Raw genomic sequence first — 18,530 nt, forward strand, 5'->3', positions numbered from 1 at the left:
GTACTTAATCAGTGAGCCACACCCCCAGCCATTTTTTACATTTTATTTAGAGACAAGGTCTTACTGGGTTGCTTAGTGCATCACTAAATTGCTGAGGCTGTTTTTTAACTCACAATGCTCTTGCCTCAGCCTCCCAAGCTGCTGGAATTACAGGCATGTGCCACCATGCTCAGCTAGTGTATATTCTTTCTTGAATGTATTTAGTCTTCTGTCTCAATAAATGGGAAATGGGAATGAGTGATGACAGAGGCTTCTTCCCTATAGGCTCAAGGCAACTTGATTCATTTTGTTGGGATCCAATTGATTTTTATATATACAAGGACAATATAGAATGTTGACATCTTATTGTCCCTTACTGGCTCTGACATTCTCTGAAGGTCATGTCCATTCACTTAAACTGTAGTCAGGGGCCAAGGAAGTGGCATTTATCTGTAAAGGAAAGTGCTGAGGAAATGGTGGATGAAATTGTCATCTTTGCCTGCTGAATGCTGTCTTATTGATTATGTAAAGCTGTATAGAGAGAAGGCCTTTGGGGATGAATTAGGAAATATACAGTAACTTGAAATTATCAGGTTTTGGTCTATGGAGGCAGAGTGCAAAGTAAAGAGGCGTCTGGGTTCTGGTCATGATGTGAAGAAGGTAACTATTGAGATATCTGTATTCTCAAAAGGGCTTTTCACAGGAAATTCTTAAGTATATATGTTTCCAGGATGAGTTAATACAGAAGTGTGAGACGGGGACTGTCATGAGAGTGGAAAGCCAAGGAGCCAGGTATATGTAGGTAGGGAAGACCTACAATGGTGCAGTTCAGCAAATCTCAATGAATGTCACTGCCAGCGTACACATTGCTGCATGGGAACATAGGAACAAAACCATCAAACACGGAGCCTGCAGTTTTCATCATACTGGCCTTTGCAAATGTGCTCAGTTAAAGTGCTGTTGTGGAGGCCCCAAAGAGAGATGTCTTCACTTTTGTGTGTGTGTGTTGTTTTTAATCTCTGTTGGTCAGTATTTAGGGAAAGGAAGGCTGAAGAAATGTTAGGCACCATAATGTTTTTATCTTGGATTGAACTGAAGTCTAGGATTACAGTGGAAAAAATAAAATAAAACAAAGAGGGGAGGGGACTGGGACATAGGTCAGCAGCAGAGCACTTGCTTAGCATGCACAAGGCCCTGTGTTCCAGCCCCAACCACAATAAAATAAAATGAAAGAAGAAGGAAAAGTAAGAGGAATCAAACATGAGGGACTATTGTGAAGCCATAGATTCTTAAAGCGCTGCAAATGGGAATACTTCAGCCACCTTCTAACAATGGAGCTCAGAGGAGGGGGATCTCTTCTAGTTCCACAATTTCCATATTAAAGACACTGAAACTATAGGAGTTCCTTCTCTCAAAGTATCACCCTATTAATTTAGTTAATTTTTTTTTCTTTTGGTGCTAGGGATGGAGCCCAGCGCCTTGTTCTGTCACTGAGTTACACCTCTAAGCCCCATTTAGCAGATTTTGCACAATGAGAATTTAGAGTACAGCACTTATATGAGGTATATAACCTACATCTCATTTATGAGTTGCCCTTTCTATTCTATAAAGTAAATAAAGCAGTGCTGGCACAATATATCTCAAATCAACAAAAATTAAATGTAGGTGCTGCAGAGAGAGCACTGGCATATTAGCTCCATTTTCAGAAATTCCTGTCTCAGTCATTCCACAGATGTTTTTTGATTGCTTGCTTTGCACACTCTCTGGCCATGAGCACTAGGATATTTCCTAGCAATCAATTCTCTCAGAATAAGCTAGGCAGGTTTTACAAAGTATGTTCAAAGGTCCCATCCTTAGAGATGCTAGTCAATAGGTAGAGGTGATATGTAGGTATCTGTGTTGTCTTTTAATAACCCAAGTGATTCAGAAGTTCAGGCAGGCTTGAGAAAATCTGAAGAAACTCATGAAAAGTAGAAAGCTGAGTCAGACATAGGTGCTGCCATTAAAAGCTTACAGTCTTTATCCTGTGTTGGAGAGTGCTAATGGCCTCATAAGGATTTCTGCAACATCTCATGTTGGGTTTTTATTTCCCTTATTTCAAAGAATTTCACAAACTTTGAAATAATGCCCATTATATGGACCATACTGTGACAGAAAATAATGAAGTCATCAAATGCAGATCAGCATTAGTAAGCAGTGTGACCTAAGCACTCAGGTTCTCTGTGATGCATAATATAATCAATTTTTAATTATCTTCAAATGGATTTGCCATTGTAAAAGCTTTATGCATCTTCATGTTTCTAGATACTTCCCTGAATCTGTTTACATTCAGAAAATGAAAAAAAAAAAATTAGGATTAACAAAGCACTATTGCCTTAAAAATCACACAAACAATTCCAAAGTAAATCATGTTATTTTGGTATTTTTAAAATTTTGTTTTATTGGCACAGTTTTCTTTCTTCATATATATCAACAGAGTCTTTTTCATCAACATTAAAATCTATGAAGTCGGAGACATCCCATCACTAATTTTATTATGTGATATGAATCTAAAGGATGTTTTCAGGCATTCACAATTTTTTTACCACTTTCTAATAAAACAAAAGATTTAAAATTGATCTATAATATTTGTGCTGAATACTTCTGACAGGATAATTTTTCTCTATGATTCTAGAAAAAAGAAATCCTTCTAAAAATACTTTCCTTCTTTCATAATTGCTTGTCATATAGCAGCATAGGAAGATCAAGTTAATCCTATTATGTATTAATACTAAAACTCATGTTCCTATACAGTATATTTATTCATAACTATTTTAAAACATTTTACATCATTATACATAACTTTATAAAGATTTTTAAAATTTGTATTGAATGCTTACTATGTGTTACACTCTAGATTAAGGCCCATAAATTGGTTGTAGAGAAGAAACTGAAGAGATAGAAATAATGCAAGATATATTTTACTCTCAATGAGTTCATAATGTTGTGATGTGTGCAAAAATTAACATAAATAATACATGCAGTGAGTGGAGAAAGGGGAGAAAAGGAAGTAGAAGATGCAGCTTGAATACAAAGTTAAGCAGTCTTTACTGTTTAAGATCAAATATTATTATGTGCCTGTCTGGGGGCATCCTCAACTCTAAGCAGGGTTGCTTTTTGTCAGAGGAATGACATAAAGGGGGTGCTTTACAGTGCAAAACCAGTTAAATTAGATGAGCCAGAGGTCTCTGGGGACTTGTCTAAAGATTCAAGAGCAGGCCAGTTGGAGGGAGGGATGTCTGCAACTAATTCTCTCTCTCTCTCTCTCTCTCTCTCTCTCTCTCTCTCTCAAATAAAGTACATGTAAACAAGCCACAATTTAAAAATATCCATCTCTTCTAATGAGTACATTTTGACAACCTTTTTCCATTTCTGCCTGACTTTTCTTTAACAAAACACTATTTAGCTTCACTCTCTTCTCCAAAACGAACATAAACTTTGTTTTTCCTTCAGTGTTTGTATTCAAGCAATTAACAGTGGTATTCACAAGAATTGCTTCTACTTCTTTAAATTTTGCTGTTTTGGTGAAATTGTGTACTAAACAAAATTTTTACAAAGAGTCATATAGATATGTCATAAAATTATACAGCAAATGATTGCAATGCCTAAACAAATGTGTACCTACATTTGAATTTAGCTGAGATATGCAAACAGCTGCTGTTTGTAACATTTTTAAAGCTATATGCATTGGAATATTTTAGTTCTTCTGGTTACTATTGCTCATTTCTGAAAGTCCCTTAAAATAAGGAATGATATCAGTTAAGGCTTAAGCAATGTTATTTTTTAAGGCAGAAATCAAATGTCAAAATAAATCCAAATGGATAAATTCTATCTTAATAGTGAACATATGTTTCTTGTTCCCTGCTTGCTAAACCCAGATGTTAATTACTACATTTGTCACTACACTGCTCTTTTCTTATTTGGAGCTAGCTAAGATTACATTGCAGGCAGGATAAATGTCATATGTGTAACATCAGTAAAACCAAGATTATTTCTCACAGTCTAGTAAAATGCTGATGAGATTTTAGAAGATTCTGTAGAAGTTCACTATTCTTCATAAGGTCTTTCTTCTATGTAACTACAATGTGAATATGGTGGGTTAAACTACAAGAAAGACTGGACATTCTGACAAACTGCTTTGTAAAAGAAAACAAAACAAATACAATTTCTGTTTAACTTTGATTTAAACCTTTTATGGGAATTCATTTTTTTTAATTCACGTTTTTACAGTACGCCATGGTTTTTGAGAGAGAGATTTAGCTTATTGTTTTAACTCACTAAAACTTGCAGCTAATTCTAGATCTTGGTTGGCCAGTTAATAAATGAGAACCTGTAATGTGCTGTCTTTAAAGAGGGAAAAAAATGAATCTCAGTGTTATATTACCTTTTTTTCTGGTGTTTGCAAGTACTTTAGCTCTCTAGAGTCTTTGACAACAAGAACATGTTCATATTATATAGAAAAAACACTTAGGTTTTGAATTGATTGACTCAGAGATCAATAATTTTAAATTGTAAATTGCAATGTAATTGGTAAACAAAATATGAGTAAGAACTCTGAACTTGACAAAATACAAACTGATTCAGATTTTAATTTAAAATCATTCTATTGGCTATCAGACTTGTACTTTATTGTCTACATTTTTCATTTAAAAGCACATTAGGCATTTAAAAAACCCATATTATTTAAATAAACATCTATTCTAGCAAAGAAAGATTGTATATAGCCTCAGATCATTTCGTATTACCCAATGCACTTACCTGAGCCCTTGTTATCAAAGGCTTTTGATTCCCCAAGGCAAATGCCTATCATTCATTCATTCATTCATTCATTCATCAAATGTATAATGTTCTACATAGAAAGAATATTCCAAATATTTAACAATTATTGGGGTACAAATGCTGACTAAACAGGATGACTCGCAGCCACTAACCCACCTGTCTGGCCACAGTTTGAATTGACTAGATATTTACTATGAAGGTGAGGGGGGGCAAGGGAAAATGAATAGTGGGGAGTAGGTCAAGTAGGAAGTTTGGATCTAAACACACCAAGTTGGGTTGCCTATACTACTTCTAGAGATATCAGGTGAAATATAGACATGTGGATACACATGTCTTCAACTAGAGTGGGGAGGAGAGTTTGACTAGAAGGACACATATGGCAGTTGTCAGCAAGTGTTTGATTATCAAAGCCATGAGACTGGAAGAGATTCCTTAGGGTGGGAATCTAAATATAAAAGAGAATCAGTTAGAGAACTAGACCATACATCACACCAATTTTAAAGCTTAAGGAGATAAAGGAGTATCAACAAAAGTTTCTGACAAGAAGCAACTGGTTGGATGGCCAAAGAGTGTGGTGCCTGAAGTTCAAGAGGAAAAAAAAAAAGTATTTCAAAGGAGAAGAAATAATGAGCTGTTTCAAATGCAAATGCAATGACTAAAAATTGAAAATGGATCACTGAATTTAGCAAAATGGATATCATTAGTGAATTTAACAGGAACAGTTTGCTGGAACTTTTCGGAACAAAATCCTAATTGGAATGCATTCAAAAGAGAATGTAAAGAAAGAGATTTGAGATAGAAAATAAAAAAACAATTCATGCAGGATCTTTGCTCTAAGAATAATTGGGGAAAATAGTGTGCAGGGAAATGCAGGTCAAGGATTTTATTTATTGAAATAAATTCTGGCATTTTTGTGTGCTGATTTTAAAAAACAGATTCATTTTGAAAGCAAAAATTGACAATTCAAAAGACAAATGAGAACTTGGCTAGGGACAAGAGCAATGACCTTGAGTAGGAGAAGGATACCAGATCTCATGCCCTAATCAGTCTCAAAGCAGAGATAGCCCATTCATATAACAGAATAAATAACACAGGCAAATAAGATGATAGATATGTTTGTTGGGAGCTATGGAAAAATTTTTTTCTGTTTCTATTTTTTCAATCAAGAAATTTGGCCATGAGCAGAGTGAAGGAGGGAAGAGTTCAGGGAAGTGAAGATAAGGAATGAAGCAGTCCTATGTGACTAGAAGAGTAAATGAGTTAATGATATTTGTAGAATTGCCAGTAAATCCTGAAGACCCTCTCAAAGGTAGTGACCATGTTGTTACAGTGAGACCAGTGAGCATGGCTGGATGTTTCTCTAGCAACATTTAGTAGCTTTGTTACAGTTTCAGAGTTGGAAGAAAATAACCAGAGTTGGGTTCTTTTTGCCACATGAATAATAAAATAAAGTAAGAAAGAGCCAAAAGAATTGAAAAGAGTTACAATAAATATGATCTTCAGAATCCAAATTGGCCAAGGAAGGACATGAAAACATGAAATGAATTAGGGCCAGTGAAATGGTCATGGAGTCAGGATATTTTTCTGAATTATATAATTAGAGGAAGACAGATGAAAAGGAGGAAGGGGGGTTAGTAGACTGAGAAGCTAGAAATCAAGACAAGGCTGTAGTCACTAGTCAAGGCAAATATGAAAGGAAAATTTGTAGAAACATTACAACAAGGCTATTATTGAAGCAAGTGACTATGTACCAGGTTTAAAAATATTCAAGAAGTGAAGTCTATGTAAATTAGTATAATCATTGTGGAATCAGTATGAAGAGTCTTCAAAAGACTAGGAATTTAACCACCATATGACCCAGCTATCCCACTCGTTAGCATTTATCCAAAAGAACTAAAATCAGTATACAATATTAGTATGTGCATACCAGTATTAATAGCAGAGAAATTCAAATAGCCAAGATATGGAACCAGCCCAGGTGTCCATGTCCATCAAGAGATGAATGGATAGAGTGTGTATGCATGCACAGTGAGTTCTAGTCAGCTATAAAGAAGAATGAAATTAAGTCATTTGTGGATAAATGGATGCAAGTGGAAAATACCATGCTAAGTGAAATAAGCCAGACCCAAACATCAAGGGCCAAATGTATTTCCTCATATGCAGAAGTTATAAAAAATAAAATACAAATAAGAAAATGTGATCTCATGAAAATAGAAAGATTGGTAGAGGAAAAGTAGAGGAACAAGGGGAGGGAACGGGGAATATATAAGTGTCAAAGTCAATCAAATTATATGAATGTTTGAATATATCATAATTAATCCCAGTTTTGTGTGCAACTATAATACACCAATGAAAAAAATAAATAAATACATGTAAATAAAAAGAAAGAAGACCGGAGAAAAGGAGAATGGGGAAGGAACAGGGGGAAAGACAGGGAGGGAAAGGAGATACTGCATTAAATTATGTTACATGCACATATGAATACATCACAATGAACCCTACTAATATATATATATATATATATATATATATATATATATATATTAGAGTGCACTAATAAAAACATGAAAAAGAAAGATTAAAAATATAAAAGGAAATGAAGTTCAGTGACCCAGAGATCCATCCACAGGCAAGTTCAACAACCCAGGATAGAGGACAGTACAATCAGGCATTTTTTATAAAGGAAAAAAGAGCGGAAGTTAGAAGAGCAAGGTAATAAGAGAAGGTCCAGGTCCATCCATGACCAGGACTCCAAAGGGAATAGTGGGAAGGAACACAGTTTCCATTTCAAAGACGTGAAGGAGAAGCAGAAGAGAATGTTTAGGGAATTCAGTTGTTTGAGCACCTAAGGGATCTTGCTGATGGCATTTCATTCTCCAGGACTGATGTCTTTCCCTCTTCCAAACACCTGTGATTGTGCTGCATTTCTGCTTAAAATCCACTGATCAGTGGAAATTTCAGATAAACAACAAATCTTTTTTAGTGAAAGTATGTCCCAAATATTACCTGGGTATCCTGTGTTTTTATTTGTTATATCTGGAAACTCTACAAATGGGGAACCCTGATGTGTATGGCTATATATCATTGTAAATATAAAAAATGGCACCTCTAGAATTGTGCAGTATTCAACTTATACAACTAAATGTAGCCACACTGCTTGAAGAACAATACAACCCCAGCTGCAAATGCCAGTGCATGTTTTCAGTGACACAACTCTTCGCTAACGTTTCTATAAAACTCCAAACTACCTAATCATGTAATGTGCCCAAAAGTTGTGGTATGCCCGTATGCAAGTAAAAATCTAAGACAAGTTAGTCATTGATTAGTTTGAGATAGTGCATTGTTATTTTTTTATCATCTTCATCTGACACTGGATCATATTTATTCTCAAGAAAAAAAAAGATCTGTTTCAATAAAGAATTAGTATTTAGTATATCACCTACACCTAGAATTATAAATGAGGACTTCATGGATGTAATGACAGTGTAATCCCAAGGAAACAATTAGCTAGTGGTGACATTTCAGACACTAATTGTAAAGATATCTTGCCTAGTATTTAAGTCTAATAACTAGTGGATGGTAAGGTCAAACTTTCACCAAAAATGAATAATTGACTATTTGTCAAAAGACTAAAGGAGGTCAAATTTTCTCCAACAAATTCTGCACACTCTGAGGTTTTATTTTAAACTTTCAAAAAAAAATACTTGATGTGGTTGGCTCCCTGAATACATATTGATTTCTTAAGAATAGGCTCCTATTAAACTACCATACAAGAGATCAATGCATAGAGCTACAAGTGGATAACTGTCTAATTTATGAAGAATACTTTCATTAGAAACCAACATATTCTATATTTGAAGTCAGATATTTGTTTCTGTGACAGCATTTGTTGAATAGAAATACTGTACTATGCATAAGTGAATTACTCACCAACTCTGCTCTTGTATCTCACTGGCTGATAAGAGGAGAGCGCATAAGAAACTTTGAGCAAATTGGTGGATAGGGTGGAAAGCAAGGAGAAAGGAGCATCCAGGAAGACAAGGAGGTTAGATCATGACACATCTGATGAAATAAGTATAATTCCACATAATTAATCATAAAATACCAGAGGGGAAGTAGTGGGAGACAAAGATAGGGAAATGAACAAGAGCCCAATCAAGAAGAATCTTACAAGCTTTCTTAGGCTGTTGATCTTTCCTTAAGAGTAATGCAGATTTTAAGAAGTTTAATTATTCTGAAAGATTAGCTTGCCGATTATGTGGAGAAGGGATTGGAACAAAGGGCAGCAAGATAACAGATAGGACTTTCTGCTGTTGCCTAGGTGAGAACTGACCCTGGAACTAGGAAAATGACAGTAAACCTGGAAGGAAGAAATGTAGGTGGAATGCTTAGGAGGTGTGCTCTATGGGACTCAGCAATTAATTTTAAGTGTGAGGTAAAAAAAAGAATCATAGAAACTTCACTCTGTTGTTAACCGGAGCACAGGAGAAGCAGAAAATTGAAGTGAAGGGAAAGAAAATGCATTTAGTGGTATACTTGCTGGGTTTCAGTTATTAGAGCAAACAAAAAATCCAACAAAGAAGTATTTTGATTTGAGCTGAGGTTTAGGGAATGAATCTGGAATAAAGACTTAGATTAGTGCCTCATTATGGATACCACCAGAAATAATAACATTACCCAGAAAGAATACATTGGAGTAATGACAGATGGACCTACATGTGAGGAACATTAACACTTACAAGCAAAAGGAAAAAGAACCTGAAATAAGAGATGGCAGGACAAATGGAAGAGAAACTGAGATATAATAAAAAGCAAATGAAAAAGAGCCCATCACCAAAAATCAAATACTGAGATAAAGGCCAAGGAAATCCCTACAGGATTTGGAAAGAAAAGACATTTTTAAAAAAGGAAAAACATTGTTAGAGATAGAAATAAGAGGATCTTCCAGGGACAATAAGTAGGAACATGCAAGTGATGGATCATAAAGTGAGTAGAAAAAGAAGTGGAACTGGTGTGAGTTCAGGCAACTCTTCACTTATACTAGTTTACATCAGGGAAGAGAAATATGTCACAAGATGCCGCAGTCTTGGCTGGGCACAGAATCACGAGCCACCACACACCTTGTAGATTCAAACAGCAATTCTTTATTCCCGAACTCACACCGGCCTCTACACACGTTCTGGGGAAATCCAAGTTCTGCCGCACAATTCACGTCCCAAATACTTTCTCAAATACCACGAGAACTCAACGGAAACTCAGGCAGCAGGATATGCCCTATTCCCAGCAGCCATAACCTTAAACCTGGAACTTCCCTAAACCCAGATTGTCTTAAACCGGGATACTTCCTAAAACCTGCAGGATACACCCTAAACCTGGATCCACCCTCGTCCTTGAGCAGGGTCACCTTTCTCAAACACACATGCAATGTCACAGCGAATTTCCAAGGCAAGTCCATTTAACATGGGATACGCTGGCAAGGAAATTTTGATGCATCATTCCTATTTAGCAATGGCCCTCAGCAACAGGATATTAATGACAAAGTGTCATTGATGTGTGAATAGGCTTTGCAGGTTTGACTCATCTGTCCATTAGTTATTAACATGGAGAGAGTTGACCACTTTTTGTACAGATAAGAAAAAGGATGAAGATGCTTAGTTATCTATAGAATGTTCTACAAGGTTCCCATGAGGTGAAGAAAATAGAATCTAGGACATAAATAAGAATCTGCATTAAATGATTTTCTAGTGCTGCCATAACAAAATACCATAAACTGGGTGGCTTAAAAACAAGACTCTCACTCTCCTTATACTCCCGGCAGCTAGAAGTCTGAAATCAAGGTGTCTGCAGGGTTGGTTCCTTCTGATGGCTGTGAGAGAAGAATCAGTTCCAGATCCGTCTTCCTGGCTTGCACATAGCCATCTTCTCCCTGTGTCTCTTCACATTTTCTTCCCTCTATGTGTGTCTGTGTCCAATAACCTTTTTTTATAAGGACACCAATCATGTTGGATTAGCAGCTCACCCTACTTCTGGATGAGCTCATCATAACTGACCTAGCTACAATGGCAATGGCCCTATTTCCAAAACAGATCATATTATGAGGTCCTGGGGGCTAGAACTTCAATATGTGGATTTGGTGCAGAGATTCAACTCAACCTGTAACAGATGGAAAGAAGACATTTGTTCCACTGATACTAGAAGAAAAGAGAAAGCATCACTGTGTGAGTCTGCAGATTTTATGGCAGGAAATTTAGGAATTTCCATCTGCGTTTTGTATTCTCTGAAGTGGAGACAAAGTCATTGGCAGAGGAGACAGAGTTGCAAGTTAAAATATCCTAGGGGAGGTTTGAAAGAGCCGTTGCACAGAATGAGAGAGATGGCTGACCAGGCAGCCTATGAGGCAGCTTTGACAGTTACTGCATCAGACTATAAGTAGAGGAAATAATCAATTATTCAGTGTGCCCTTTATATAATAATGTAAATCTCCTGGGGGAGGCTACTTTGGTTATATAATGGCTTACAACAAAATGTGTGACAATTCAGTAAAGAAAAGCTCTTCTCAGATTCACCAATCAGCCATTCATTTGGAGCTTGAGTTCAATGCCAGTTTGTGATCATCCCTATTTTTATAGATGAAATTATATATAACTGGAATTTCCATTAAAGTATTTGATGTAATATGTTTCCTCCCCTAAGTTGTTCTCTAAAGAGAGAGATCACCTTATACATCTCTCTGGTTCTAAATACCCCTTCCTCCATGCCAAAGATTTCAGCAGGCACCCAGGAACAGATGGAAACTTCAGTAGTGGTTACTGGATGAGTGAGTATCTGTGTCCTGCAAGGAGTAATTGTTCTCAGAAATCCTGTCCAAAGATGTGCCTTGTCTCAAAGAGGGAGGTGTAAGATTCAAGTATAATTTAAAATTCCAGAATGTAAACATTTATGCTGCACTCTTGAAGAAATGTAAACCTCATAAAAGATGGTTTGACTTAGGGTAAAATGACTTTGAATTAGTATTTTGAATGATTATTGAATTAGTAAATTTATAAGTTCTCTGCTTTTGAAATCTATAACAGGCATCTCTAAAAAGATCACATATAAGTGGCAATGTCTTCATACAACTGTGATCAGCAGTGGTAAATACATGTAAGAAATGAAGAGATATCATATTTTATCTTGTTTTTCAGAGTGATTGTGTACTCAGTTTTTTCCTCTCTGAACCTGTGCACCATGCAGTTGAGGAACCTTCACTTTTGGACCTAGGCAAGTAGATATATCATTATTAATCTATGCAGTGGTTGAATCTCAATACGATTGTACAAAAATATCCAACTATAATATTTTCAATTTTCAAATTAAAATATCCTTTTAAGACAAAAGCTTTAATCACTTTTTTCTAATCATTTCTAAAGCATTTAACCTTCAAGTTGATTAAACTTAAATGTATCTGTACAGCTGTAGTAGCTATATGTCACACTACTAATACATTTCAATTAATCAAGCACTGGATTAAAATTATCAGAGATACAATTCCTGATTTCCCATGCAGGTAAGTCTTACAGTTTATTCCACCTCTTAGAACAGAACAACAACAACAACAACAACAAATATATATATGGCAAAAACAGTGATCATGAGTTAATCTAGCAGGTTCACTCTTAGCGTTTAATAATATTCAAATTTCTTTGCAGAAATTTGGGGTGCCAATAACCCAGTAAAATCACTCACCCTATTCTCTTCCACATGTGTACTATACTAATTCTAATTAACATTTCTATAATTTCTCTTAGATTAACAAAGACTCTTTTTGAAGGTTTTATCAATTTAAATGTTTGTAATATAATTCCATTACAAAGAGCAGCCATCCAATAATATACCAATTCTTAATCTCAGGATTTCCAAACCCATCGTTTACTTTTCACTGACCTTTCAACTCTACCTTCTTGTTATCTACATCTACCTTCTTATTCTCTGTGTTTAAGATTAGGCCCATCTGCTCATCACCCCTGCTATGTCTGATGTCCTACTTAGTAGTAACAAAGTAGACTAGATCAGGTTGTGTAGCATAATTGTTTATTAAGTTGTATAACTATTTGCATCTGCCTTGCTTCTCCTCATCAGCTGAAAGTAACTTTAAATCAAGGACTGACTTCCGCACTGTATGCTGCTCTATATTTTACAAATTCTAAATCAATGCAGGAGGACTGGATCTCTTTCCGTCCACACTTCGCTCATTATGCTTTGCCTGTATAGATAAACTATGAACAATATTTAGTAAATAAGGCAATTTCTTATATTTTATAGCACTTCCCCAAGGAATAATTATGCCCATAGTATAAAATATTTCTATTTTTTGTCATACCTCACAAATAACTATCTTTTAAAAATACTGAATGGAGAGATTTTCTGTTTACAATATGAACTTAAAGTATCCAAATTTTGAAAACAAAAACAAGCATGAGGTGGTAGAATTCTAGAGATTTTAGACAAAAATAGAACTAGGTTAGTCTATTCCACCATTAAACTTCCTCGGGAAAATATTTTCTCTGTTTCAAGAAATTTAACTTCTGATCTTTATCAAAATTTTAGTTTTGCTTATAGCATTGTTTATTTGAAAGATATTTGGAAATACATATGCAGACAAAAAATTTGGATTATCTTTACAAGAACTAAAGTGGTTGGTTGAGAATTTTTTTCTACATTTTCAAATTTCTCACATCTTCAGTACTCAAGATTTGTTTCAGCAGTGATGAATGACAAAATATTTGATTCTAGATATTTTTAGATTATAGGGTACTTATTGAACATTACCTATTATCTTAAATGATAGAACCACAGCTTCCAAGCAGAATATGCAAATTGCCACAACAAACAAGGATTAGCAGGAAGTTGTTCCTTGTTCTCTTCAAATTATTTCCTCTTTCATATCTCTGAATGCTTAATCTTTTATCATAGAATAAAAGTTGATTCTCAGCAAGAAGCACATTTATTTTAAGCACTATTCTTGTTCATGAGCTGAAAATTTAAGTTTGTGTTGTTAAGTAATTAAAGGGAAAAATTATCCAAGTATATTAAGATACTGTTTTATATAAAACAACCTTAAGTAAAATTCCCAGAATTTACCATTTGGTCATCTCTACCAATTAATTAGGAGGTGGATTCTGCATACCTGTGCATGTAGGCACATGACCTTTAAAGATTATCTTAGCAATTCTGAGTCACCTGAGTCTGGAAGACACTAATCATCCTTTGCCTTTGCTCATTAACTAAACTTGGTAGACCAACAGAATTTATTTTTTCCAGTGACAATCCAATCATCCCTGTCCTCTACTAAAATCTTCCCCTTGGCAAGACCAACTTCATGCATTTGAGACCAGCACAGTCACAAAGGGTTCTTAGTAAGTTCTGAAAAGGTCTCTATAGTTTATTTTGCTCTAGACCTCACAAATATATAGCTAATAAATATTAAATTCCCTCACATGACATCTCAGCAGAATCTAGTACCCGCCAATTTCCCTTTCAAAACTATCATCAGTTCATCTCCCCCTTCATTTCTGTCTTTTTCTAGTTCCTCAGTTAGGTGAACATCCTTAGTACCTCATCAATGCAAGCCTCTGCCTGGATCACTGGCTCCTATTCCTCTTTATCAATCCTTTCATGTGCCCTTCAGATTTTAACTCAAGAATCTTTGCTTTACTTTCCTGTGATGTTATTTCTTTAAAACATTGGTTTCAATGATGAATCTGGCACATTTGTTCATTGCAAACTAGAAATCTCTGAAGGGATGATCCCTGTCTGTGGGCATACTATGGCATTCCCAAAGCCTAGCCCAGTATCTGGCCTACTCTGGATGTTCAATAAATAATTCCTGAATAAATGATTTATGACAGAAAGAACAACCATAGAAGCACATTGATATTCTCTATCAACATAGTTTGTAAGTTTTATTAAAATGACAAGAGACAGAAAATTAAAATTCAAATGATGCTGTTCCTTCCTACACTCACTACTTCATGTGAAAAAGTCCTGGCACAAGATAGTCAAGGCCTCCCAACCACAAGAGTTCTGTTAAAGTATCACCTAGAGACAAAAAGAAAAAGATCTTCCACAGATTATTACATTAGATATTATAGATGTTAGATTCAACCAAAGTACTAACCAGAAAGTAGCTAAATTTTATCTTAAGCAATATTTTTTAACTCCCTAATGACATGACCCTGTATATTATTCAGAAATGGACAAGCCTCTGTGTCATTTAGTTTCGCATTACAGTAATAAAATACCTGATATAATCAACTTAAAAAGAGGACAGGTGTATTTTGGCTCACAATTTTTGAGGCTTTAATCCATGATCAATTGATTATGTTTCCTTTGGTCCTGTGGTGAGAAACTCTATCATGGTGGGATCATGTACATAAACAAAACTGCTCACATCATGGAGACTGAGAAGCAGAGAAGGAAGAAAAAGGGGTGGGGATGAGGTTCCAGTAGCCCCTCAGGGCTCACTCCCAATGACTTAACTTCCTCCAGTAAGTCTCCTCTCCTACAGGTTCTACCACCTCCCAACAGCACCATGGGTTGAGGACCGAGCCTTCACCACGTGGGCTTTTGATGAATACATACCCAAAACATAACAGCTTCCAGGCCAAATAATACTTCACACACACGGAAATAAGATAATCTATTGGCCACCACTTAACAGCTCTGACACACAAAAGACAGATTTTATCAAAGTACAGACATAATAACATAGGCAATGGAGTAGAACATGTCCATGACATCTGTCAGGGTGAAGAGGAGTTAATGAGTTAATGAGCACGTTTAGAGAACGTTGATAGTTAAAATGATTGCAAACACAAGCTTTCAATCATTACCCCACATTACTACTTCCACTTTGAGGGGTTAATTTAAAAAGGAACTTAGAGATATTCAGTACATGGTCTCACTGGCTAATCGGCTAGTTACTTGCTCTGGACAAAGCCAGATTGATTACAAAATTTGATTTTTCACTTTAAATTTAATGATATGCTGTTTGCTAGGGGGAATAAGCTCTGGTGCCTATGATACAGCAGGGTGAACATAATTAACAATAATATATCTCAAAATATTGAGAAGAGAGAATTTTGAATGTACTCACCATAAAGAAATGATAAAAGTCTAAGGTGCTGGGTATACTAATGGATAACTGAATTGATCACTATCCACATAATGTATACATGAATCAAAACACCACACTGTACTTCATAAATATGCACAAATATTATGTGTCAACAAAAAATAACAAAAATGTTAGTGATATGGGAGGACAAGAAGGGAAAGAAAGAAATACTTGTAGTAAGTTGTTTAGAAATATTAAACTAGAAGTTTTAAAACCATATCCATTTTTGCTATATTATAGCATATATCCTTGTGTTTTTAACTAGGAAAATATTTTAAACTTACTTGTGACTTATCTAGGAAAGATGGAAAGAAGACAAATTAAAGGGCTTTCTTTAATTACTTCATCACTAACAGCTGGCTGTTGAAGGATATCACCAAAACCCAAGAAATCGTGCAATAAATTTATGCATATGTAATGTTAGTGTTAGGGAAATGCTAAGAAAATTCACAACACTGAATAACTGGGTGGTAAATGCAAATAGAGCAAGAAAGATGATGCTCACTGACTTAATCTTTGATTCTATTAAGTAACAAATACCGTCAAAAGAACTAAAAGTCTAAGGCTATTAAACAAAGGTAAATACCAAAAACAATATTGCAACTTTCCTAAATATCACAAATATCTAAAAGTTAAAAAAAATTAGTGAAAGACTTTCTTTAAAGACAGAAAAACAAAAGTATATAAAATAATAAGATCCAAGAGAAAGCATATTACTAAGTATAAATAGGCTTAAATTATCTATTAAAGATTATTTTCAAACTAGAGGAAAAATGCAAATAACAACTCTATAAATAATGTGAAAATATGTCTAAAATGAAGTGATTTTTTAAAAGTTTGAAAATTATAATATAGCTACAGGTATTTTAGGTAAATATAATGAAAAATCAGTGATTACATTTTTTTTAAAATTTTTTAATTGTAGTCAGACACAATACCTTTATTTTATTTATTTATTTTTATATGGTGCTGAGGATCAAACCCAGGGCCTCCTACGTGCTAGGGGAGCGCTCTGCCACTGAGCCACAACCCAGTCCTCGTGGTTACAATCTTAATAAAGAAGGTAGTGTTTACACCAAAAAACATTCATGTAAACAAAGAACAGAACTTAAATTATAGTGAGTATAATTCTCAAATAAATATATGAGCGGTTCTGACTGCATATCAAATAATATGGCAGCAACATACATAAAGAAGAAATTATGAAACACACAAGGAGAAACACAAAATCACATTAGCAGTAGGATAGTCTTCCAATTTATGAAAGACCAAATTAAAAAAAAAAATAAAGTAGATCCACAGAAAATCTGAATAATAGAGTTAATAAAGCAAAATTGATGAATTTATGTCAAATTCTTTATCTTGAAAATAGAGAATATATATCCTCTTCAAGTGCCTGTGAGCCTTCATGAAAATAAAGTCTATATTAGGCCACAAAAGAATTTCAGAATACCATATTAATGACTGTTGTATTCTGCTACCTTTCCTATCCCCTACTATCCCCCCTCCCCTTCCCTCTCATTTTCCCTCTCTACCCCATCTGCTGTTGTTTAATTCTCTCCCTTGTTTTTTTTTTCCCCTTTCCCCTCACAAACTCTTATATGTAATTTTGTGTAACATTGAGGGTCTCCTACCATTTCCATATGATTTCCCTTCTCTCTCCCTTTCTCTCCCCCCACTCGTCTTTGTTTAATGTTAATCTTTTCCTCGTGCTCTTCTTCCCTGTTCTGATCTTAGTTGCTCAGAATACAACAGTCATTAATATGGCATTATGTAAAAATGTGGATGTGTAACCGACGTGATTCTGCAACTTGTATTTGGGGTAAAAAAGGGGAGTTCATAACCCACTTGAATCAAATGTATGGAAGATGATATGTCATGAGCTTTGTAATGTTTTGAACAACCAATAAAAAATAAATAAATAAATAAAATAAGAACATAAAAAAAGAATTTCAGAAAATTTCTCAAAGTAAAAATATTACATATAATATCATCAAAACTTGATACAATAAAGTGAAAATTTTATACATTTCAGAATCTTAGAAAACGCTTAAGTTTGAGAGTTAAAAAAAATGTCTCTTGAACAACTTTTGGGACAAAAGAATTACAAACCAAATTTGCAAAATTTCTAAGAAATAACCAACAATGAAATACTGCATTTCAGACACTATGAGAGAAACATAAAGCAATGCTCAGAGGAAAATTGGAATAATTGGAAGAGCCACAAAACAAAAGAAAAAAAGGGGGCAGGAGGGCTAAATGAAGCGGATAATAATGCCACAGACCACAGAAAACAGCAGAAGTAATACGTAATTCAGAAATAAAAATAAACAATAAAATAAATCACTATGTAACCTTCTTAAAAGAATGGGGGAGAGGGGGTAAAGACAAATACCCAAAATACAAAGGTGCATGAACCAGCCAAAGAAAGAGATGAAATTAAAGAATAATAAGAGATGACCTGTTCACCTCCACAAAATTAAATCTGTAAGCCTGCCTGAAATTGATTATTTTCTCAGGAAATACAATTTGCTCATCCCAGGGAAGATGATTCTAAGAGATTGTTTGATCAAATAAA

General features: G+C 34.9%; 1 protein-coding gene across 2 annotated transcripts in view; it reads left to right on the top strand.

Moving 5' to 3' along the window:
• Window positions 1–18,530, top strand: part of PIK3C2G (phosphatidylinositol-4-phosphate 3-kinase catalytic subunit type 2 gamma) — a gene marked incomplete at its 5' end in the record, with an annotated part of 348,977 nt that overhangs the window by 290,399 nt on the left and 40,048 nt on the right. The window contains one exon of one of the 2 annotated variants that reach the window (XM_081311197.1): window positions 11,982–12,057. The exons of the other annotated variant lie outside the window; for it this stretch is intronic. Coding sequence (XP_081167323.1) covers window positions 11,982–12,057 — 76 coding nt within the window. The remainder of the gene's footprint in view (window positions 1–11,981; window positions 12,058–18,530) is intronic. 2 annotated transcript variants of the gene reach the window in all.

This window comes from Spermophilus citellus (assembly GCF_964194105.1).
Source record: "Spermophilus citellus genome assembly, chromosome: 10".
Taxonomy (NCBI): domain Eukaryota; kingdom Metazoa; phylum Chordata; class Mammalia; order Rodentia; family Sciuridae; genus Spermophilus; species Spermophilus citellus.